General features: G+C 36.5%; 3 protein-coding genes across 7 annotated transcripts; all 3 read left to right on the top strand.

Annotated features, from left to right (window-relative positions):
- Positions 1 to 747: 747 nt before the first annotated feature.
- Positions 748 to 5,464, top strand: LOC127451692 (GTPase IMAP family member 7). 2 transcript variants are annotated; one of them, XM_051716570.1, is made up of 2 exons: positions 748 to 857; positions 3,600 to 5,464. In XM_051716570.1, exons 1-2 carry the CDS (start codon positions 842 to 844, stop codon positions 4,622 to 4,624), a joined length of 1,041 nt encoding a protein of 346 aa, XP_051572530.1. In that variant the 5' UTR covers positions 748 to 841; the 3' UTR covers positions 4,625 to 5,464. The 2 variants fall into 2 exon arrangements, 1 of the variants encoding a protein (XP_051572530.1); XR_007899129.1 differs by lacking the exon at positions 748 to 857 and adding an exon at positions 3,138 to 3,520 and having other exon boundaries at positions 3,600 to 3,735.
- A 1,123-nt stretch (positions 5,465 to 6,587) lies between these two features.
- si:dkey-120c6.5 (GTPase IMAP family member 7) lies at positions 6,588 to 12,149 on the top strand. Of its 4 annotated transcripts, none has more exons than XM_051716196.1 (3): positions 6,588 to 6,755; positions 10,520 to 10,624; positions 10,709 to 12,149. In XM_051716196.1, the coding sequence occupies exons 2-3, from the start codon at positions 10,567 to 10,569 to the stop codon at positions 11,689 to 11,691; spliced, it is 1,041 nt and encodes a 346-aa protein (XP_051572156.1). In that variant the 5' UTR covers positions 6,588 to 6,755; positions 10,520 to 10,566; the 3' UTR covers positions 11,692 to 12,149. The 4 variants fall into 4 exon arrangements, with proteins under 4 accessions (XP_051572156.1, XP_051572157.1, XP_051572158.1 ...); XM_051716197.1 differs by having other exon boundaries at positions 6,589 to 6,755; positions 10,500 to 10,624; XM_051716198.1 differs by having other exon boundaries at positions 6,591 to 6,741.
- A 3,905-nt stretch (positions 12,150 to 16,054) lies between these two features.
- btr02 (bloodthirsty-related gene family, member 2) lies at positions 16,055 to 25,085 on the top strand. The gene is made up of 7 exons (XM_051717604.1): positions 16,055 to 16,188; positions 17,172 to 17,468; positions 17,627 to 17,710; positions 19,370 to 19,444; positions 19,563 to 19,787; positions 21,425 to 21,566; positions 24,541 to 25,085. The coding sequence occupies exons 1-7, from the start codon at positions 16,120 to 16,122 to the stop codon at positions 25,083 to 25,085; spliced, it is 1,437 nt and encodes a 478-aa protein (XP_051573564.1). The 5' UTR covers positions 16,055 to 16,119.
- Positions 25,086 to 25,384: the final 299 nt, after the last annotated feature.

The raw sequence follows: 25,384 nt of genomic DNA, 5'->3' as shown, positions 1-25,384 counted from the left end.
AAAAGCTAATGAGGGAATGGAAAACAGGTGAGAACAATCAGGAACAGATGGCAGTGATGAGGGCAGTGCATACTGGGAAATTTTGTCTGGGAAAACACTTCAAAATAAGAGTCTTATGCAACATGAGGGAGACAGACTGATAATTATAATATGTTTGTAAGATATATATATAAGAAGAAGAAGAAGAATAGTAATAATGTTAAAATAAATAAATAAGGTGTCATGTCTTGTAGAATTTTACTAGTAGTGTTTGTTGAAATAATTTATACACTGAATCACACTGGCAGACATACAGTAGTTTATGAGTCCAATTAGTTTGGCCTGTGCTGTAGCCTGATGTTGTTTGAAGAATTTTTTTGTGACATAGGACAGTTTATGTTAGAGTTTATGAAGGACATGCATTGTCAGTGCATTACAGTCTTACCCTTGAAACACAGCAAATACATTGCAGATTTGAGTATTATGTGATTATACAAAAAACAAACAAAAAAAAAAAAACATTTCAATTAATTAATTAATTTCAAAAGTCAAAACTGTAATTTGACTATCCTATATTAATTGATATAGATGCATGCAGACAAAATCGAAGTCATGTGTTATGTAAAAAATATTAATGGTACAGTGTGCACAGGCAGCAGCATAAATCCAATTTCCCATTTCCTTCAGGGCAAATTCCATCCAGTATTGGAGCTTGTACATTATCAACAGAGGTTGAGATGAGACAAGTAATGTAACGTGTCGTCTGACTGGATCTAATATTATTTTTGACACTGAGAGAAGCTTTTCACATCAAGATCTTACAACAACAAAAACATATAACAACAAAGCTGTCTCTAAAACCATGCCTAAAAGAGGAGGTAAGTTGAAAATGTCTTCACGATGTGCAGCTTATTTCTAACTTAGACAAATACGGAATTTGAATACAGTGAAACATATTTCCAATATTTTCTACATTTGAGCTACATTTTACTTTTTTAAAATAAATGTTTTTTTTTGTTTTTTTAAATTATAAAATAGATTTAATCTGTGATTGTAACATTCTTTTGATGGCTATGTCAAGTACTGTAACATCATTGTATAATAAGGATGCATAAAGATTACTATGTACTACTAATCTTAAAGGAATAGTTCACCGGAAATGATCATTCTCTTCTTATTTTCTCACTTCATTGCCGTTCCAACCCTGTAGGAGTTTCTTTCTTCTGTGGAATACCAAATAATTTTTGAAGAATCTTCACACAGCTATTTTCAACAGAATGACTGTTCATAGTGACCATGTCTGTCAAATAATACTTCCTCTCCGCTGCGGCTCTCAAATCTCATTCTCCATTCCACATATTCTAACTGGCGTGTTGTGTTTGTTTACGACACTTGTAAAAGCCAATGACATCATTAGCTGGAATTCCAACCAAATATTTTTATGCACATTTTGGGATATCACATAAAAAATGCTGGATGGAAACACCAAGATGCGACAAAAGTTTCCAAAATGCTCATAAAATTTTATTCGCTAAGAAGACACGCATAAACTACTATGGAAACTAATTTACTGAATATATTCCTATAGAATTTATTTAGGAATATACACTGAACAAATGCTTTTATGGTGAAATAAATATAGCAGAACAGATTAAGTACTTTCTACATTGAATAAGTAAGTTTATGTGTGAACTTGAAAATATTAAGTAAATTCTACATTTGTACTTATTTCAAACATTTAAAAATGAATTCTCTAGCTTTTAGGTAAATACAAGTATTATTTATGATTTTTTTGTCATCTTTACAATGCATCATCATGTACCAATCCTAAAGTAGAAAACCTTGTCATATTTATTCGCTAATTTAGGTAAATTCCACAGGTAGGTTTTCGATGCTGGTATTCCCAGCATGCACGGGGCTCGAATAATTAATGAGCTTGAACTGTTTGCAGATTTATTCACACTGTTTTTATTGTTGATTTTGTCGTTACGTTTGGTAACTGCCAATACAATCTCACAGCAAAATCGTCAGGATCCGTACGACTTTTCTAAATTTGGCTAATTCGTATGATATCATGCGACTGCACTCGTTTGAATTCCTACGACTTTCACTACAGCCAATGACGTCGCTGGACATCGTTTCCATCTAATACGCGACAATTACTTACTTCTGTCACACACAACAGCTTCCTATCATGTTTACACACTCTACTGATTGGTTAAGTTTAGATAAGAGGTTTGGGTAAGGGCATAATATTAATAAGCATGTCCTTAATGCCTCGTGTGCGGAACTCGCGCTTACTTCCGCATTAGACATCCGGGAATTTGCACGTGATGAAGTCATATGAAAAATGATCTGTTGATTGTTCCATCATCATGTTTTGTGCACCAAGTGTTGAGGTTTGCGTTCGCAGCTTTGGATCTTGTTTCAGCTGCCCATAATGCAAAGTGTTGTCTAGAATTGACAAGTACATTAACCGTGTTTATAAGGAAAGTTCAAAATGTGAAATGTTCTAATAAAATGTTTGTTTACATTTTAAAAAGTTTATTTAAGTACCATTTACATCAGATTTGGAAGAAAAATTACTATACTAACTTAAGTTAAATGTCTTCAAGCACTTTAATCAATATTATGTCATGAAGGTATTGTAAGTAGATTTTACTTAATTTAATACCATTACAGTTTACTTAGAATAACTGTATGCAAAAACTTGCGTAATAAAAATGAAGTAAATCATCATTTTTTTCAGTGTAGGTGCGCATCAAAAAAGCCATGTGACTTTACCTCAACAAGCATTGTGAATGCGTAATTCGCTCAGAGAATATAATCAATATCATCGCACAGCATCTCAAATGTTGCTCTGGTTATTCTGAAATACCAAAGCCTGTCATCAACATGACTGGCTACTGTTGCCTCCCAGAACTGTCTGAAATGCTGTTGCTTCCGGAAGTTGTGCTGGAAGCAGAGAGCCGTTGCATAAGATTGAACGGATGCTGCAGGCAATTGCGAGATGCTACTACATCAACAGGTCTTACAACAGAGCGGAGGAGAGTGTCCAGAGCAAGGAAAGAAAGCTACAGAATAAAAACGGTTTGCCTAACAAAACAAAGAGGACTCCACATTCTAAACTGCAAGTAATTTGTCCCTTCCACATTGGCTTCAACTTCAACTTCCATTTTTGCTTCTTTTTTGCACCAATTTTCCCAGAAGTGACCATTTTGTTTCCTTAAACACATGGAATGAAAATGCTGCATTATTCACAAATTGTTCAGATTTTTCACATGAATTAAATTTCAAATATAGATGGAAACATAGCTAATGACATCAACCTGGTGCAGAGCATCTAAAGTTGAAATCTGTTATCCTGACATGGGCTCAAATAAGATTTCAGAGCTTCATCGGTTAGGAAGATTATTGGAGCTTTTTAGCGCTTCATAGACATGGTCACTATGAAATTTTGTTGAATGGAAGATTCTGCAAAAATTCTCATTTTGTGTTCCACGGGAAATATGACAGCATAAGGGTCTGGAACGACATAAGGGTGAGTAAATAATGACAGAATTTGTCATTTTCTTCAGTTAATTATTTCTTTAACCACTGTCGTGTTGTGTTCCCTGTAGGGTTTGGTGATGAGGAACTAAGGATAGTGGTTATTGGGAGCAGTGGTCAATCTCAGTTCTTTCTCACCAACTTCATTTTGGGACGGGAGGAATATTCTGAAGATGTCTTCAGCATTTCGGGCAGCCAGAAAAATTTGGGAGAGCTGGAAGGAAGACAGGTTGCGGTCGTCAATGCACCAAACCTGTATGACGAAGAGCTGTCCAAGTCCAAGATGAGAAAAGAGATGAGAAGATCCATGTGCTTGTCGACTCCTGGACCTCATGCCATTCTCTTAGCTTTCGATCTGGAGAAAATCTCCTCTAATGACATGAACACTCTCAAACTGGTTATGAAGCAATTCGGAGAGAATGTCCTGAATTACACCATGATCCTCCTGGTTTACGACGGGCAGCTGAGAGGCAGAGCGCTCCATGACAAGGTCATGAGAAGCGACTGTCATCTGACAGAGCTCGTCGAGCAGTGCAGCTGCTGTTATCACGTCTTCAGTAAGAACTGGAGAAATCGTGCTGGAAGCAGAGAGCTGTTACATAAGATTGAGCGGATGCTAGAGGCTATGGGGGGACACTACTACATCAACAGGTCTTACAAGAAGGCGGAGGAGAGTGTCAGGAACGAGGAGAGAAAGCTACGGAGTAAGAGACAGGCTGAGACAAAGAGGACACACCGGGAATTGGAAAAGCAATTTCAAGGGGACGAGTTGCGCTGGCAAAAGGACCTCTACAATGCGAGTGTAGGGGCAGAAATCAGGGCCACGGCAGAGATGGAGAACAGCTGGCTCAGGACTTCACTGGCCAGAGGGTTGGGACTGGGGTTTGTAGCTGGAGCAACTATGGGAATGATAGTGGGCTCCGTGGAAGGGCCACCAGGAATGGTAGTGGGAGGAGCTGTGGGAGGAGTTGTGGGCGGAGTATCAGGTGCTGCTGTCCAGTTAGCCATTGAACACCTAGACGACAGAGTGGGACCCCATGCGACCAGTTTTAATTCAGCTTTTGTTAATCGCTTCTATCGGGCACCGAATATCTGAATATGAAAGCTGTGTTTTTGTGTTTATTAAAGGAATATTCCGGCTTCAATACAAGTTAAGCTCAATCAAAAGCATTTGTGGCATAATATTGATTACCACAAAAATGTATTTCGACTCATTCCTCCTTTTCTTAAAAAAAAGCAAAATTCTGGGTTCCAGTGAGGCACTTACAATGGAAGTCAATGGGGCCAATTTTTGGAGGGTTTAAAGACAGAAATATTAAGCTTATCATTTTATATAAGAACTTACATTAATTCTTCTGTTAATACTTGTGTATTATTTGAGCTGTTAAGTTGTTTACATCATCTTTTAGGGTTGTAACTTTGTAAAAAAACTTTACACCAAAAAGGTTAGTAAGCGATTTTATCACACTAAAATTATGTAAACACACATATTGATTACGTCTTGTGGCTATACTTTTGAAATAGTGAGTATTTTAGCGTTTATGGTTTGGCCCCATTCACTTTCATTTTAAGTGCCTCACTGTTACCTCGAGGGACAGGTTGAACATTAATTTTGGTGCCAAAAATGCTGTCGATTGAGCTTGACTTGTATTGAACCCAGAATATTCCTTTAAAGAATAACACAGCACTCATGGACTGAATTAACTTTATTAAGAGAGGAAATGCTTGCCACCTCTGATAGAAACACACATTTTTAGGTCTGAAATAAAGGGTAAAAATGATATTATGGTTCTACTATAAAACTGTAATCTTTATTGTAGACTACAGATATGCCTCTGCACATAATTCAGCCATATGACTTCTCTAGCATAAATATATGTTTTCTATTAAAGCATATTTCAATACACTCTTTGATACACTATAACTTTTACAACAATGTAAGCTTAGAGGTCATGTGCATGTCTTGTGTTATGTGTTGAGAATTTTCAGTTTTAGGTTGGTTGTATGTACAGTGGTGTCCAAAAGTCTCAGACAATTAATGCTTTGCATTTTCTGATTAAATGTTTTATTACAAAATAATAAATGGACTCTATAAGTTGAATTGAAATATTAACATGAATTTCAGAATTTGGTATGTCCACCTTTTGTTTTAAAAATATTTTGAGCTCAAGTTTGTACAAAACCTGATGATCCATGTTATCCCAGCATGATTTGACCAAGTCCCTTCCTTGAAAATATTAATTGCTCCCACGGCTATGCCTAGAAATGGCCCTGTTGGCTTTGTGTGGCGTCCCTAGGCATTGCATAAATTGCATATATAGTTTTTTGTGCCTCTACAGAACCCCTAACCCTAATGTGTTGAAGAATCACTCCCTTTTGGAGCTGACCCAACCCCCTTCTGGAGTAGCCCTGCCCTGTTTTGGAGCTGGTCTAACCCTTTATGGAGTAACCCTGCCCACTTATTTTCTTCTGCTGAGCACACACACAGATTTTTAGAAGAATATCTCAGCTCTGTAGGTCCATACAATGCAAGTGAATGGGGTCCAAATCTTTGAAGCTCCAAAAAAGCACATACAGGTAGCATAAAAGTTATTCATATGACTCCAGTGGATTAATCCATATCTTTAGAAATGATATGATAGGTGTGGGTGAGAAACCCATCAATATATAAGTCCTTTTTTTACTATAAATCTACACTTTCACTTCCACATTCTTCTTCTTTTCTTCACTTTTGGCGATTCATATTCTTCATCTTAATCGCCCCCTACTGGGCAGGGAGGAGAATTTATAGTAAAAATCATCATTTTATTTTATGATTTTCTATCATATCACTTAAGAATATATAGATTTTACCACCGGAGTCATGTGGATTACTTATTCTGCTGCCTTCATGTGTTTTTTGGAGATTCAAAGTTCTGGCCACCATTCACTTGCAATGTATGGACCAACAGAGCTGAAAAATTCTTCTAAAAATCTTCATTTGTGTTCAGCAGAAGATAGAAAGTCATATCTGGGGTGGCATGAGGGTGAATAAATGTTGAAAGAACTTTCAGTTTTGGGTGAACTGTTCCTTTAACCCGCAGCAACTAGTTCACGAAATACTTTCACTTTCATCCTGGTGTCGTACAAGTCTTTTCTCCATTCAAAGACAACTTTTTTTTATCGCTCTTTCATGAACTCATTTGGATACAAACCACAGGAAATATATCCAGGGTATGTAAACCAAGGTATGTAAACATCTACAGTAAATCATGTTCTCAAATGCGTCAGAAGAAAAAGACATGTCCAAAAAGAAAATGTCCACCAGGCAAAATCGAAAGTTTACTCTCAGAAACTGTTGTAATACGTGAGAACAGATTTCGATTTGGGATATTGGTTGGTCTTGCCTGTTTGCTCTCGATGCTGCAATTTCAATTGTATAGTTAAATCTCCCTTCTAAAATTAAAGTTTATGCGTGATAGCAGCTCTAATATTATAAACCGCCGGAATAATGACCAGCGCCTTTCAAAGTCGGACTTTATTATCTGTATCTTAAATAAACGCTCCACGGAAAAGGTACTCCATATTTCTAATCAATCATAACCTTCATTGTTGTGGTGAAGGAGTTCGAGACTGGTAAATGTAGTTTGTTTATGGCGAAACATGAAAGTATTTGTGCGAAGCTGTGACGTCATGGGGTCCTATTTTATAATGTTTGCTTTTGCTTTGAAAGTAATGGCTAAATCATTTCAGGTGATTTGGAGACCTAGTTTCCTGAAAACTAACATAATGAAACAACAACAACAACACCACCACAAACCCATCAATTTAATTAAATAATCCATGATTTTAACATGACAAATTATTTAATTGAACTGGCAATGGATAATACATTTTTTCACAAAATGTAAAAAAAATAAAAATAAAACAAAATGCAAAACTGCAAAATGACTGAATTTGAATAGCATAATAACATACTATGACTATTCAGTGTGTAGTATGCATACTGTGCACAGTATGTGAATTTTCTGAGATTCAAGTTTGCCTAACAAAACTGTATTATTTTATATATTAAAGTCCACTGTGCTCAATATGCTTATTAGTTTTAGTGGGATGCTGGTGTGCCAACATGGTTGTGACCTTCACAGGTAACATTTGGTTGAGTGAATAAGTATTTTATTACACTACATGGCGAGCTTCTATTTTATTGTTGGACAGATTGATATTGAGCCTTATTCCTATTCTGCATGCTTTGGAATGGTAGTATATATTGTGTTGTTTTAATATGATACGTATAAGAATTAAAGTGATCTCCATAATTTTTTTCTGATTAAAAAGTTTTACTCCACAAGAAATTAATAGTAATTTTGAAACATATGTATAAAATCATGAGCACTCACATAAAATGAAGACTCCAGTCATATCAGTAATCTTATAAAAGCTGTTTTATTCTACATGGAGAGGGTCCACACATGGGGGCTGCCATGTTAGAATCACATGACCAGCTGAATACTACTCACTTAATCTCAGTAACCGTCCTGTTATTTGACACTTTCACTCATTGATTAAAGTAATCATGTCTGACTGTGAATACTACATTTCTACAATGGCATCTGAAACTGAAAACTATTGATTTTAAATGATGCTGCATCCAAACCACTAGGTGTCAGTGTAAGTCCAAGATGACAAATTAAAAAAATGAATGAGTGCACCTTGAAAGCTACACTCTTGTGGTTGAAGCATAAAACTGCAAGTTACTTGCGAAGGGACATTGTTTTGGTAATTTCATGAGTTAGGCTTCAGCTTTGCTGTTCTGCGCCGATTAATCTGATGGTTTGAGGCGTACTGGTGTAGCCTTTCTGATAACTAAAATGCAGATTAACCTACTGATCATAAAACATTCCCTACAAAGTGAAACAAAATACCTAGCTCAAGAGATAACCTGTTTAGCTGGAAATGGTTGCTAGTTGACTAATAAGACAAACGAAGATATAGCTTGTTTGCGGATGCATAAAGTTTGCATTTTCCACTGTCCTTCCTTGAAAATGAAATCAAGCACTGCAGTACCACAACCGATAATAAAATGCCCCATTAGAGTGGCTAACGCTATCTAAAAAACTGGCTAACTTTTGGCCCAACAAAATCGTATCTGTTGAGTAAGAAAAAAGCCATCTCTGGGTCGCTTGTAAATCCTTTCAGATCTCGGAGTTGTCGCCACCTCCAGTGTTGATTCGTGTTTTATTATGGGCTCTGTCACTTTCCCTTTTTGCTTGCTGACTCTTCTCGGTTCGAGGTTTCTTTATTTTTACAATGGATGATTCCCCAGAGTTTAGATTTTTTTTAATTATCTATGGTCAATATTCTTTATTTTTTGTGGCAACAAGCTTTTAGCTTCAAGCTACTAACACATTTTTCACTGCACTTTACATGCACTATAGTAGTCTTTCTTTATTCATGGATATGATGTAAACATGCACGGACGAATGACGGAAGTATGCAGTTTCCCAGAAAATCTGTCCCGACAGCTCTAAAACATAAATCATTATTATAGGTTTACCAAAGTGAATCAAAGTAAGTAAAAACACTTCTTGGTGTAGGCCTACTCGCTCATTAAGTAAATTTTGTTCATTTCTAACAATAGTGTAGCTTTAAGTATATGTTTTTGTTAAGATTCATTGGAATCTATTCCTCTCATTTAGTTAATGTTACACATTTTCTTTATTAGCTAGACAGCTGTTGTATATACATTATTTGCTGTTTATCTCTTAAGTCTCTGTGTGTTTAAGTATTTTTGATAGGCCGTTGAGTTGTCAGCATTTTTCTGAGCTGACTAGGAATTTAGCCAAAATTACAGCCTTTGCTTCAGGAACACACCTTTAACTATGTTTCCATCCCAAAAAATTTTTTTGCCGAAAAAAGGTTTAGCGCATCAAAATAAAGTTGATGGAAATGCAACTTAGCGATAACATTTCACAAGTGTTGACATAATATTTTTCCGTTTAACTTTACACAATATGCGATATACACAAAACTATGTATGGAAACGATAAGAAGAATACGATTTTTGCCCTAATATCAAAGGTCTTAGTAGAGAGAAAAAACTGATCTAACATGGATTTTCTTGATAAAAATATATGATCATGCCTGGTAACAGGTGCATGTAAAATATGTAAAATAGCTTGAAATAGCATTTTAGCTTAGCATAAAGCTAAATGTTCACATGACAATTTACACAAGGTTTATTTATATTTCTTCTGCTCCAGACTTACTTCAGACATACTTCTCTGTCTGCTCGTATGAATGTAACACATCATAAGAAAGTGTTTCACCGCTGTTCAGACGCTTTTTGAATCGCATCATTTATATGTATAAATGTTTTCCATCTGAAAGGACTAAATATTAAATGAAACAAATGACAATAAAATGCAAAGTAATCTCTTCAGTAATCAAAATACTTTTTGAATGTAACTGTATTGTAATAACCAATTATTTAAATTGTAACTGTAGTGGAATACAGTTACTTATATTTTGTATTTTAAATACGTAATCCCATTACATGTATTCCGTTACTCCCTAACCCTGTCTGTATTTAATAAAATCCCAGATGCAGTTTATTGTGCAATCAAAAGCCCAATAATAATCAGGTTTTTTTTTTTCATTTGGTGCACGAGACATTTAGCTATGAACAAGACTTTTATTTTGAAATGTTTGTGCTCCCAGCTCCCACAAACACATAAGGGAAACAAAATATGCACTCTTAAAATCACCTAATATGTATAACAATAAAAACACCATAAAGTAAAAATTGTCATAGGTTAATAAAAATTGTATGATCAGTAATTCAGAAAAAAATAACATTGTCAACTATCGCCATTGACTTTTGCAGATAACCGATAGTTTCAAAAAGCAAGTGTCTGTGACCTCTGGTTGGAATGGTGTAGTTCAATCACTGCATGAGTGTTAAACTATCTATCACTCTTTGTGTTTCACAGAATGACTTTTCTTTTAATAGGATAGCATAATCCGCATCCTTCCAGCCTTGTTAGTGTTACTCGTAAGATGGCAACAGACAAAGGAGGGATAAGGAGAAGATGGAGCTTAGAAGAACCACCTTACAGTGAGTTGACCAAGAAATCACAACATTTGGTGCATTACATTTATAAAGATTGACTATTAAGAATACTATAACCTCATTTCACAGTGAGCATTGAAACACCGTTGAGGATGCTGGTCTTTGGCAGCTCAAGTCTTCAACAGATCTCATTGACACACTCTGTTTTGGGGCCGGGCATCTTTACCAGAGATGATGTCAATATTACAGCTACCAAGAAAAGTTCACGGGTCATCCAGGAGAGAAACATAACACTGGTCAACACACCGAATCTTGGGGATAATGATTTGCCAGAGAAGATACTTTACATGGAGTTCAAGAAGGCTGTTTGTTTCTCCTGCCCAGGGCCTCATGCTGCACTCTTGGTTCTAGATACATTTCATTTGACCTCCATTGACCTATTGAAGCCAGTGATACACTACTTTGGAGAAAGAATCTTAAAGCACACATTGATTGTTTTATACCATGAGAAAGGTCTGCAAACTTTATCAATAGAAGACGAGGTAAAGAAGAATAAAATCTTTCGAGAGCTTGCTGAGAAATGTGGGCAGAACTACCTCTTCTTCAATGAGGAAATAAACAGGACTGACAGTAGTCAGACAAAAGCATTGTTGGCCAAAGTAGATGAGATGGTTTTGGAGCATGACATTTATTCAAACCTGGAATTTAAAGATGCCGAAAAAAGAATTCAGATAGAGGAGCGATTCATCAGAAAGTCAAAGGAGAAGGAGTTCAGGGAGAAGTTGAAAGCGCTGGAGAATGAACATTCAGGGGAGGCACTTGACAGAGAGATTATGAAGTATGAAGAAAGAGTACAGTTGGAGGGCCGAGAGATCGCAGAGCTGCTCGTTGCAGGAAGACTTGGATTTACGCTCAGACTTGTTGATTATGCTGTAGCAATTGGAAAAGGCGCATTTATAGGGGCACTTTTAGGATTCACAATTGGATATGAAGGTATGGCAGTAGGAGCTGCTGTTGGTGCAGGGCTTGGTGGTATACATGGAGGTGCAGCAAATGCAGCATGGAGCTATATTGCCAGTTCCTTTGCAGATGTTCGCAGGGGGAATACTTAGAGCATAGTCTCAGGCTCAGACAGCACGCCCACTTGTAAAATACTTTAACAATGAAACAAGCAATATAGCAGTCCAAACAGTGAGAAAACAAATTGAAATCACAATCCAGAAACAACAATAGAATCAAGGTGGCAAGAATTCAACCAAAAAAATAGATAAACTATCAAGACTTTCCAAAAGAAAAAGAACAAAATCTTAATGTAAACTTTGTTGTTGTTGTTGTTGTTGCTGTTGATACTTTCCTTTTTTTCTGAATATCTCTTCCAACTCTCTGGGCATATTTGGACTTTGCTCTTTAAAGTTGGTTGTTCCCATTTTTTTATTCTTACTCTTTGCAAATGAAAAGGTTTTGATCACAAAAAAAAGTAAAATTTTACTAATATATACACATATATATATATAGTTTGTGCAAAGTTGTACATTTTATATTTTGTCAAAGTATCAATAATTAAATATATTTAAACACTAAGCGATTTGACTCTTTGTACAGTTTATTCTCTTGTATGACTCAGCAGGAGGCAGGCATTGTCTGGCCACTCCCCTTGTTGAAAACACACCTGTGAACTTTTTATGATCTAGTCTAGTACACTTTTATCAAACTCACCGTAAGACACGTGAACGACTCCCATTAATACTCTCCGGCAAAGGTAAGTTTCAATAAGATTACCATAACTTCCTTTGAACATGTACCTTTAAATGTTAGCTTGCAATTAATAGGGCAATTAACAATTATAATCCGGCTGTTTAAACAAGATCTGTCAACACGTGTGGGAAGTATTTTAATTATATTCAGGTATAATACAGTTCCATTTTGGAATAAATATGTTTATTTTATATTGTTGGAGTTTGACCAACAACTAAAAGTGTACATGAGAGCTATGTTTGAAAATCTGTTATGTAGTCCTGAAACCTGCTAGATAAATATTTAGTTTTGTCCTGATGACGAAATGGGATTTCTGGTTTTACTTGTTCTTCCCCATTCCACTCTGTGGTCACGTTGAATAGAGGCACCTGAAGAATTCCCATTCCACAGAATGGAATGGCACACAAATGCATTATATAATAATTAGGGAATTTACATAGCCACAATAAAGCAAGCTTTGCTCTTTAGATGAATGATATTGCAGAAAATCAAGCTGGGAGAAGGACAGCATAATTTTAATATATATATATATATTAACCCTGGAATGTCTGGTATGACGCTGACTGACAAGAATGTTCCGTTCTCTTATCTTCTCTAATGTGTTTGCTTCCTGCATCAGACCATGACCTGTACTTGACCCAAACATTTACTTGCTAAAGTTTTTTGCCAATGTATTAAGACACTCTTTTTATGAACTATTCTGTGATTTGAGAAAGATGATGTCATATTATTATTATTATTATTACGTTGACTTTATTTGGCAAGAATAAAAGTTGTTTTTATTGTGACAAAACAAGTTTTTAGACGTAAGAAATGTATCGACAATGAAATCGAAAATGCTGCGAGATGCGACAGTCATACCCTGTCAGTATACAGTCATACAGTATGGAGCAGGATTTCCGACCAATGAGATTTTATTGTCCGTGGAGCTACCCAGTGTGACACAACAGAAATGGAAAATAAAAAACCTACAAAATATCCTGTTGCTTGTCGCTGTCATGGCTGTTTATGACAAAAACTCTAAAACCCCTAAATGAATCGCCAGCGAATGTCCCTTTCACGTTAAAAACGAGGCTGGAAACACATTTGCACCTTTACAATAGGTAGCGCTAATCGACAAGCAATTTTACCCCGATACGGTAGGTGGCGCAAAGCACCTTTCAGCTGGTCTGCCTTTAGCCCCTCACTGATGAAAAGAAGAACTTGACCATTAAACAACCAGGGAATCACAATACAAAAGACAAGCAAGCGAGTTCTCTAGTGCAGGGGTTTTCAAACTTTTTGATGCTAAGCACCCCAAAATATGATGATCCCCTTGCAAGGGACCCCCTGTGTGAGAGAAATAGTAAATATGATATTATAGAAACATGTTGTTTGCAAAATTAAAATAAAATAATCAACATAAATAACTGACTTTATAGTGTCATTGTACTAAATCAAAATGTATTATAAAAATTTTATATGTGTGTATATATATATATATATATATATATATATATATATATATATGGTTTTGAAATTAATTTGACTGCATATTTTTTTTCTATTGTAGTAATGTAAGATATTTAAATGCAGAGAGAAATATTTTCAAATCAAATTGATCTGTATAGCACTTTTCACAATAAATATTGTTTTAAAGCTGCTTTAAAGAGAATAGTGAAGTACAACCCTTATTTCTTACAAATAAGATACGTTTTGTTTTCCATAATATATGAAATTATATGCAGATTTGTTTTTGTTTCTTATGGTTTCAAACTATAGCTGTCAACAGAATAAAATAATGTGACTAATCTCATGATTTCAGAATGAAATGGTAATAATTTGACATGTCAACGGAACCCGTTTTTCACTGAACCCCTAGTACCCCTTTGTGGCCCCCTGGACCCAAGTTCGACCCCTGCTCTAGAGAACCGATCGGAAAAAAATTAAACTGATTTCGCTTCAAGCTGCAGCAGCGATGATGAGTGTGTTGCTGATTTGCTCAGTGAGAAAGAAAACATTCGAGACACTCCACAAACTACTTCAGTTCACCTGCTGGACAAGTTGACTGACAGTATTATCATGTAGACAGTCTGAGGGTTTAAAATCACTGCGTAATGCACTCACTTAATGACTGTTAAAACAAATGTTGTCAAGTGGAATAATACTGATTATATCTTATTGCCATTTTTTTCTCAATCTGCATGTTACAAATTAAATGTGACGACATGTAAACGAAGAGCCTGTATAATGCAAGCAATAAAACACAAATCCCAACCAACAAAACCCATCTAAACTTAACCCATTATAGATACTTTACTATTAACGACTGTTAACGATAGCGCAGCAATAACAATAACATAATTTTGTGGAGAAACCACTACGTTTTGGAATATAAAGGCACAGAGTGCACTGCAAGTAGGCTAACAGCAATAATATTAATATTTGGTGAAGAAAAAACCTTCAGATCTGTGAAGTTGTTTATTTAAAAAAGTGATAAGGCAAATATGCTACAATTAAATGCAAAAGCAAAAATGCAGTAATATGGAATACATTATGAAGATGATCCACGTAAGATCAGAGTTGTTTTTTAAGTGGATGCAAGGCAGTGATGAAGCAATATTGGGGGGTCTCCTAAGTCCCCTGAACTTCTAGAAATTTCTAAGCTCGCGTAAAACAATGACTTTAATACCCAGCAGAAGCCTACTGATTTTAATTAGATTTCAAACAACCTACGAAGGTGGTTTAGATCAGACTTGTGAAAATCTGATTTCATGTGGGGGGGTTTTCTTGTGAAGGCCAGGCAACACGGCAGTGAGGTTTGGAGGTCGCTGAGCCACCATACTTTTAGTAACTAATAGGCATTCCTACTTGACTACAACATCCAACTGTATTAGGCAGCATGTGTGCACTCCTTTAGTAGGTTGTGGTCACCACGTCATATCGCTGCTCAATTGCATAGTCGAACTCTGCTCAACTTTTTCACATCGCCCATGGTCGCTGTCGCTCATGTCGCCTGAAAACAACAACTCTTAAAAAACTGAAATGTATTACTTCAGGTTGCTTTGTCAATGCAGATCGCTGTCAGTGTGAACAACCCTTTATGTAGAAGAGATAACCTTTATTGCTTATCACTTTATGGCATCACGCCTGGTTAGGACACATTGTTGAAGTGCAACAGATGCTAAATTATTGGAAGCCTGTAGGCTACTGTGGATGGGAATGACTAGAAATGAGCATGTGCATCTTTGAAATACTGAAAAAGTACTTTTCTTTTAGGAATAGTTCACCATAAAATGGAAATTCTCTCATCATTTATTCACTCTCATGCCATCCCAGATATGTATGACTTTCTTGCTTCTGCAGAACACAAACAAAGGTTTTTAAAAGAATATTTCAGCTCTGTAGGTCCATTCAATGCAAGAGAATGGTGGCCAGAAATTTGAAGCTCAAAATATCACATTAAGAAAGCATAAAAGTAAAGACTCCAGTGATGAAATCTATATCTTCAGAAGCGATATAAGTGTAGGTGAGAAACAGATCAATATTTAAGTCCTTTTTTACTATGAAGTCTCTTCCTTGCCCAGTAGGTGGTGTTACGCACAAAGAATGCAAATTGCCAAAAACAAAAGAAGAAGAATGTGAAAGTGAAAGTAGAGGTTTATAGTAAAAAATGACTTTTTTTTTTTTTTTTTTTTTTTTTTGAAGATATGGATTAAACCACTGGAGTCCTATGGATTACTTTTATGCTGCCTTAATGTGCTCTTTGGAGCTTCAAAGTTTTGGCCACCATTCACTTGCATTGTATGGACCTACAGAAAATCTTTGTTTGTGTTCAGCAGAAGAAAGTCATACACATCTGGTATGGCATGAGGGTGAGTAAATGATGAGGGAATTTTCATTTTTGGGTGAACTATTCCTTTTTCTGATTAACAATTTTTTATTGATTCACATATTGAACAGAGAAAAACAAAACATATATACACAGAATCAACAATTAACCCCCACTATTACCCCACCCCCAACAACATCCCAGTAGTCATACATGATTATAGACACACAAATAAAAAAATAATAATCACACATCCAGAAACGCCAGATATCCACCCCATTTCCCCACAAACAAGTCCACGTTCCCCAGTCTTCTAAATGACCCTTCTTCAAAGGCCACCACCCTCCCCATCTCTGAGTACCACTCCTGAAATGAGGGCGCTCCAGCCGACCTCCTTCCCCATAAAACTATCTGTCTGGCAATCATGACACTGGTTATGACCCAACTCTTTATGTGCCTATTCTCTACATCGATGACTGCCCCATCGCCCAAAATACAGACTCTGGGGCAAAATGAAACCCGAGTGTCCAATACATCACACACAAAACTCTGAACCTTCAACCAAAACTCCTGGATCTTAACACACCCACAAAAGACATGGGTTATATCTCCATCCTCTGATTGGCATCGCCAGCATGTGGGCATGTCTTTAAGACCAAGCCTATACAATCTAGAGGGGGTCCAATGGAATCGATGTAAAATCTTAAATTGCATAAGGTGCACCCTTGCACCTCTAGATGCAGACTTGACGTTTTTTAGAATCCTAGCCCACACTCCCTCCTCCAATACCAAGTTGAAATCTTTCTCCCATAATCTCTTGAGAGAAGTTGAAGCTCCATCCCCCAGACCCTGAATTAGCAGGGAGTAATACACTGATGCCTCATGACCTTTTTTTAAAAGCAGTAATCACCTCTCCCAGAGTATCTATTGCTTTAGGGGGGTGTATGCTACTCCCAAAAATAGTATAGAGCAGGTGGCGCAACTGTAAATACATATTATTTTTTTTATTTTACGTTGTGTTCTCAGGCAATGGAATCAACCATCAGCCTCCTCTCCGAGAAGCACTTCCTGTGCTCTCTGTGTGAGGAAATCTTCAGCAACCCAGTTACGACGCCCTGTGGACACAGCTTTTGTAAAATGTGTCTGCGTGTTTACTGGGGCCGCAGTGGTTCAGGTGAGTGTCCACTCTGTAGAAGGACCTTCAGTTCCAGACCCCATCTCAGTGTTAACCGCATACTGGAAGACGTTACTGAAAACTACAGGAAAACACGCTTGACTGCTAAATCTAAGTTTTTTAGTATGGATGAACTGCAAGACGAACCTGTGAGTACTTTTACAAGGTTAAAGAAATGCAGACTGTAAAAATAACACAATGCACAATGCAAATTTTGTGGTTTTGAGTGACTGAGACAATATTCTTAAAATGAGTCAACAATTGTAATAATTTTTTGGCTTGTTCTTCACTCTTACACTGGAAACAGAAGAACACAGGAGAGGTGGAACAAATGATCCAGGATAGACTTCAGAAGGTTGAGAAGTTTCAGTGTTCCTTAAAGCTCCTAAAGGTACTGCAAAATTAATTAACACCAACATTTTCAGAATTATTTGTGAAAGGAAAAATGCTTTAAAGGTTTTGTTTATCATTTACTTACCCTCATGTTGTTCCGACCCCTTATTATTTTCTTATTTTTCCTTTGTATTTTCTTCCTTGAAAAACAAATTGAGATGTAAGACAAAATGCCCAAGCTGACCCCCCCCCCCATACAACTTAAGAGGATGGTGATATTTACTGCTCCAAAAAGCACAAAAAAAGCACAATTATAATCATAAAAGTAGACTGTGGAACATTGCAGACTATGTTCAAAGTGTTCTTAAGCCATACATCAGCAATGTGTGAATACTATGGAGATAAAACAGTATCAAAACATTTCACAAATGCATACAACAGATCCACAAGTGCATGCGGCAGATCCACACAAGCATATGGTAATCTACAAATGCATGCGACAGATCTACACATGCACAGTGCAATCCACAAATTCACGCAACATATCAACGTGCTTAATTAAAAAATGCACACAACAGATCCAGATGGGCGCTCAATCCACAAATGCATGCAACAGATCCACACACATCAGTTCACAAATGCTCCCATCAGAATGCACAAATATAAGCTATACAATGATTTCTTTGCTCACAGTACAGTCCACAAAAACTTTTTCCACTGGTATTCTGCCTCGAGGATGTCCGTGAATATGTTTTTGCATTTGTGGATAGTTTTGACACTCTTGTTCCATGGCCTTGATGCACAAATATGAGCAAGATGATCTCCTATGTTAGTGAAGCAGCCTTTTTCTTCTCCTTCCTTATGCATTTCGGGGGTAGATTTCTATTTGTATCTCCAATACAAATAATTTGAATTCATAGATTTCAACAGAAATATTGTCCAGAGTACAATTGTGTGTACATTCCCTGGAACGCACATTCATTTAGCTTCAAATGAATGTTGAAGACAAGCGAGATTAGCTTCCTTATATTTGTGAATCAAGGCCGTGAAACAAGAATGTCAAATCTATCCAAAAATGCAAAAGCACATTCACGGTCATCCTCGAGGCAAAATACCAATGGAAAATGTCTTAGCATTTATGTGTGCATTTGTGGGCTGTGAGCAAAGAAATCATCGTATAGCTTATATTTGTGCATTCTGATGCATGTATTTGTGAATTGAGCTGATAAGTGGATCTGTTGCATGCATTTATTGATTTAGCGCACATGTTTGAGGATTGCCTTGTGCATGTGTGGATCTGTTGCGTGTGTTTGTGGATTGCTGTGTGTGGATCTGTTATGTGGATTTGTAGGTTGTCGTGTGCGTGTTTGGATCTGTTGCATGCATTTGTGGATTGTCGTGTGCATTTGTGGATTGTTGTGTGCATTTGTGGATCTGTTACTTGCATTTGTGGATTGTTGCGTGGATTTGTGAGATGTTTTGATACTGTTTTATCTCCATAGAATAACTGACTGGAATTTATGCTCAGGTTTAACATCATTGGTGCCAAGCACCATTATTTCTCATGTGTCGCATGACCAATTGTGACACGGTAAGAATAACAGCGTAAATTTCAGCCAGTTCCTTACACAAATCTATTGTGTAGCTTCAGAACACTTGAAATACAGTGCACGAGTTGTATGGACTACTTTTATGATGCTTTTTTGTTCTCTTGAAGCACGGCAGTATAAATCGCCATCTACCTGTCAGAAAAAGCAAAGCTCAGGCATTCACGTCTAATATCTCCTTTTGGGTTTTTTGGAAGAAAGAAAATAATACTGAAATTAAACAACATGAAGGTGAGTAATTGATGACAAAATGTACATTTTTGTCCAAACTGTTCCTTTAAAGTGTTTTCTTCCCCCACACAGAACACTTGTCTCAAAGAGGTTCAGGAAAGTCAGAGGGTGTTTTCTTGTCTGCTGAGCACATTAGAGCAGAGCCATAAACTGGTAGTTGCTGCAGTTGAGCAGAAACAAAGAGAGGCGGAGAAAAGAGTCGACAGACTTGTGAAAAGTCTGGAGAAAGAAATTTTTGAACTGAAAAGTGGAAACACCCAGCCAGGGCACTTGGATGACAAGGAGCGCCTTAAAAAGGTGACCGAATTTGATTTGTGTGGACCTTTTTGAAAATCATTAGATATCTCTTTTCCCTTTAAGTTTGCTTTCAGTAGTCTTTTTATTTTTATTTTATTATTATTTTTTTTTTATGTCTAGTCTATTTTTTTCTAAATACATTTCTGGCAGAGAACAAGTCTCTGAATTCATTATGTTAATCTTAAAGGTGAGCTCAGTAATAAACAGAGTTAATGTCATCCTGGACTTACACTGACACCTAGTGGCATGGATGCAGCATTATTCAAACACAACCATTTTCAGTTAATAATGCCATTGGAGAAATTCACTAATCACTGTCAGCCATGATTACTTTAATGCATGAGTGAAAGTGTCCAATAACAGGGTGGTTACTGAGATTAAAGGGTTATTTCACCAAAAAAATTACATTCACTCATCATTTACTCACCCTCATTCCATGCAGAATATGTATGACTTTCTTTCAACAGCAGAACACAAACAAAGATTTTTGAAGAATATTTAAGCTCTGTAGGTCAATACAATCCAAGTGAATGTTGACCAGAACTTTGAAGCTCCAGAAAGCACATAAATGCAGCATAAAAATTCACACAGCTCCAGTGGTTTAATCAATGGCTTCAGAAGTCATATGATAGGTGTGGGTAAGAAACAGATCAATATTTAAGTCCTTTGTTACTATAAATCTCCACTTTCACTTTGACTTTTAGAATGTGACAGGATATGAAAGTGAAAGTGGAGATTTATAGTAAAAAAATAAGCTTAAAATTCTGGTCACCATTCACTTGCATTGTATGGACCTATAGAGCTGAAATATTCAACTAAAAATCTTTGTTTGTGTTCTGCAGAAGAAAGAAAGTCATTCAACATATGGGATGGCATGAGGGTGAGTAAATGATGAGAGAATTTTCATTTTTGGGTGAACTATCCCTTTAAACAAGTAGTATGGTCATGTGATTCTAACATGGATATGTTAGAGGACCCTCTCCATGTAGAATAAAACAGATTTCATAAGGTTACTGATATGACTAGAGTCTTAATTTTTATGCAAGTGGTCATGATTTAATACATATGTTTCAAAATTATTATTCATTTCTTTAGGAGTAAATATTTCTAATGAGGAAAATATTACTGAGTGCACCTTTAAAGAACTAGTTAAACCAAAATTGAAAACTATGTCATTTTGTACCTTATATTGTTCCAAACCCATATACTAGCTCCCCCAATGGAACACAAAAGGAGAATGTTTGAAGAATCTTCATGCATATTTTATTTTCCGTACAATAACAGTTCTTGAATGCTGCTGTCAAGCTCTAAAAAGGACCAAAAAACATCAATAAAGAACCATAAAAGTAGTCCATACATCCTGTGCACCATATCCCAAGGTAAAGGGAAGACTATCAGTGAACAAAAACTTCAATTTTGGTCTGTTCCTCACAAAAAGCTATTGAATGTTTTCAGAAGACTTGTAATAAAGCGCAAAAGATTTTTAGGCTACTTTTACTGTGTTCTTGTGGTGGGGTTTCTTCAAAAAAACATACAGGTTTGGATTAACATGAGGATGAATAAATAATTTTTGGATTCACCATTCCTTCAAACAAGTACTGCATAGTAAAGCATAATGTTGATATTTCCATCTCTAGAGTTTCAGTCAATTACCTACAGTGATGAGAGACTGGTCTAAAGTCACACTGGAGACTGATCCTTGCGTTGGTTTCACCAGACAGGCTGTGGTCGACTTCATGGATACAGTCATGGTGGAAGCTAAAAGACTTTCTAAAGCAGGTGTTTATGATCAGTTAATTCGATTTTTATATCATAATTTCCCTTAACTATTTTCCTAATTGGTGCTTAATTATGCTTTTGCCTGTTTCTTCCATTTAGTACCATTATCATCATTTTTTGGAGCATCTACAACATATTTAATCCCATGTGCTGGGGTCAAATCCTGTACATTTCCAATGTAGCACCATCTTTTGCTGCTTAAATAGGGGAGATAACCATAGTCATTATGAAAACATAAAATTAGAGAGTGGAAGCATGTATGGATACAGTGTCTTTATTTAACTAAAGTTATATTGACTATGACCAGTTTATGACAATAATATTTCTCCACATGTTTTTATTGTGTTTTTATTTGTTTTATTCTACATAAGGTGGGTCACCCACTCATGGTGGCCACCACAATGAGATCACATGACCAGCTAAATTCTATTCAATTTATATTTGTAACCTATTATTGGACACGGAAATGGAAATGGTTATGGAAAAAAATTATCATGCACCCACAAATACACTTGCATATAGGCAATGGCAGTCATGGCGAGATCAGACATGACAACCCACAAAAAAACAAAAACTTTGGCAGCTAACAAAAAAAGTAGCTATAAAAGAAAGACATGTTTTGATTATTATAAGTAGCAAATTAAAGGCCTATTATTTAGGGATGGGCATTTTGGTCATTTTGTTTTTACTCAAGTACACGGACTAATTGCTCGTCGAGTACTCGAGGGGCAATGAAATTTACATAACTGTATATATAATAACATGTCTGACAAACGTCTTTGGCTACTGCATTGCGTCTTGTTCCAGTGTATCAACTATTCATTATTATAGGCTGTTATAAAATAATCTGTTACAGAATGTACAAAAGATGGCATAATCAAAATTCACTGCCCAACTCAATGAAAGAATGTGCATAACGCGCGTCTGTCTGTTCTTCCTTCAGGTTACTGTAGTAATCCTAGTTGTGCGCGCACTAGTTTTTTTAGTGACTGTCTGAACCGTCTATTTTCAGATTGCGGATGGATTAACAGGAGACGTCATAACCATCACGTTTTTAATACGCGTGTTAAGTTGAAGTTTTGAAGACGCTGCATTCTGTTCCATTTAGCTGCGCTCTGTCTAGCTGTTTGAAACACTCGCCTGCTGTATATACGTTGAGTCCACTGCCACACGCCTGGTGTGTGTGTGTGTGTGTGTGTGTTTGTCTCCCCAATTGTTCCCTCCTGTGGGGAAAGCTACAATACTCTGTATTGTTGTTGTTGTGATGATTCATGATTCAACTCAGAGAGTCAGAATTTCCACTTTTCAACTGGGAAAGTGCAACGGAATGACACTTTATGTCAGACTTCTAATGTGAAAACTCGTATTTTGTCGAGATGCAGGTGTGTGTTATGTCACACAAACATTTCGGCACCCAGGGCAGGGAGGTTTACAGTCAGCGACAAACATTCACTTTTATTGAGTAATATCCATTAACGAGTCAAAGTTCTTACATTAAATTATAATAAAACGTGTTTAACAAACGTTTTGCAGAGACAGGTGTTCAAAACACTGTTACACTCTCTTTTGATTATCATAATGATAGCATTACAGCATTGTAAATCAGTTTGGTTGCTATGAGACGTCTCTGACAATCAATTTACCCCTTGAAACCACAACGTAATCAATCTTAAAATTAAAAATAAGCTCCCTCTTTGACACGTGTGTGTTTAGCTGTCAGGTAATTGTCACTGAATTTCGAATTAAGTGAAAAGACACATCATGCATGATCACAATCGATCATCGTTTTCATGCTCGATCATTGCTGCCATGTCCGAATACCCAAGTACTCGAGTACTTGTGCACATCCCTACTATTATTTAATTCTAATAAATCTACTATAAATTATACAAAATGTATCAGGGAAAAAACAATGACTATCTTAATTAAGCTGACATTAAACAAATAGAAAGTCATTAGTTAATTGAACAAATAAATGTATACTAAATAAAACATACTACATTTAACATTAATTTATACTACATTGTGCGTACTATAGAAATGTATACTAAACTAAATAAACTAAACACTTAATAAACTAAAAACTTTTGTATGATCTGAGTTGAAAACATAGTGATTTACAGTTGCAGTTAACTATTTTGCTTTAAAAAAGAAGATGCAGTGACTTCTAGCATTGGCTTTACATGAACCATCCAAACGAACCGACTCATTAAAATAAATTGGACTTCCCAAAGCTACTTATAAGTGAATTGATGAATCATTTGTTTAAACCGGCTTAGGTAAATGTGTTTGATCACTGTCTCGGTTTGCTTGCCTGCAGTGTGCCTAATGTGACAACACTGACAACATACAATGTGACAAAAAGCAATGAAGTGTTTTGTTATATTATACTATTACCTGTTGGAAAAAGTAGCTTGTTCCTGGAAAGTCTACATTAATGTGGAAATAGTTGATCTACTGTCATGCTACTATAGAAAGTAATTAAGTTAGCGACTAGTTAGTTACTAATTACTTCCCAATACTTATGCAGGGGTGTGGTGCAGCTCCTCAGGGATAGATTCCTATGCTAAGATCCGCCCCTGCAAATATGGTATTTCTATAATAGCACCTTTTACCGAAAACTTTTGCATGGTGCTGTATTTGAAAGGTGGCTTGTCGACCAGCGAAACAAACAAACAATTACTGAGTGCACATTACATGTAAATGTTAGGGATTGTAATTAAGAATGTAATACTTTTTTGTGTTGTTAATATTGTTTTTTGTTTTTTAACCATACAGTATGTTTATTTTATAAGTCCTTTTTTATTTTTCAGAACTAAAGAGATTACAGAAATACTCAGGTATGTTTTATAATCGAAACCCCTGCTTTATTTACATAGAAATTGTTACAAAAGTGGTTGGGCTCAAAAAGATGTTTTCTATCTTTGTGGGTATTTCTGGAAATTTAATTGTTGACCCTCTGTCTGCATTACAGTTGATGTTACTCTGAATCACCGGACAGCCCACCCCAATCTCTTCATCTCTGAGGATAGGAAAGAGGTTAGACATACAAACAAACGGCAAGAAGTCCCAGAGAACCCTAAGAGGTTTGACCGGGTGGCCAATGTGATGGCCAAGGAAGCCCTGAGCTATGGAAGGCACTTCTGGGAAGTGGATGTTGGAGACAAGACTGAGTGGGACTTGGGCGTGGCCAGACAATCTGTCAACAGAAAGGGAAAATTCACAATATGTCCTGCCAATGGCTTCTGGACACTTAGCTTAAAGAATGGGACCCAGTATGTTGCTAACACATTCCCTCCCACTTCACTGTGCCTCGGTCACAAGCCCAGAAAAGTGGCCATCTACCTGAACTATGGGGAGGGTCGCGTGTCTTTCTTCTGTTTGGATACTGGAGCTCATATCCACACTTTCAAAGATACTTTCACAGATAAGCTCCACCCCATACTCAGCCCGGGACGACCTCATGGGGACAAGAACACTGCTCCTCTGATAATCAGCTCCAGCTGTTGCAGCATCTGAACCAATATGCTGCCCTGAAACCTTTCAGTTTCTTTATCAATGCCATTACAGGATGCAGTTTTTATTATTATTATTACAAATATAGCAAAATGCAATTATTTCTTTTATTTTTTACAATTTATATTGGTTATGATGGCATAAATAGCTTAAAGTCCATGTGAAATTCTGTTCGCAAAATTCTGTTTTACTTCCATAATATGACGTAAGTCTTAGCGAAACAGGATATTCGGTGAGGAAAGAAATGTAGGATGGGACTTAATTTGATCCAGAATTGATTGGATCATATAAAAGTGGGCGTA

This window comes from Myxocyprinus asiaticus, chromosome 14 (genome assembly GCF_019703515.2).
Source record: "Myxocyprinus asiaticus isolate MX2 ecotype Aquarium Trade chromosome 14, UBuf_Myxa_2, whole genome shotgun sequence".
In the NCBI taxonomy this organism is placed as follows: domain Eukaryota; kingdom Metazoa; phylum Chordata; class Actinopteri; order Cypriniformes; family Catostomidae; genus Myxocyprinus; species Myxocyprinus asiaticus.
Note: the sequence above shows the minus strand (reverse complement) of the source record. Positions and strands in the feature narration are given on the sequence as shown.

What these genes read in the sequence shown, in the direction of transcription:
- si:dkey-120c6.5 (XM_051716196.1), top strand. Translation starts at nt 10,567, where the DNA reads ATGGCAACAGACAAAGGAGGGATAAGGAGAAGATGGAGCTTAGAAGAA. An exon ending in CTTAGAAGAACCACCTTACA is followed by an intron (nt 10,625 to 10,708) that starts GTGAGTTGACCA and finishes CTCATTTCACAG; the next exon opens with TGAGCATTGAAACACCGTTG.
- btr02 (XM_051717604.1), top strand. Translation starts at nt 16,120, where the DNA reads ATGGACCTACAGAAAATCTTTGTTTGTGTTCAGCAGAAGAAAGTCATA. An exon ending in ACATCTGGTATGGCATGAGG is followed by an intron (nt 16,189 to 17,171) that starts GTGAGTAAATGA and finishes TTGTGTTCTCAG; the next exon opens with GCAATGGAATCAACCATCAG. An exon ending in CGTCTAATATCTCCTTTTGG is followed by an intron (nt 19,445 to 19,562) that starts GTTTTTTGGAAG and finishes TCCCCCACACAG; the next exon opens with AACACTTGTCTCAAAGAGGT.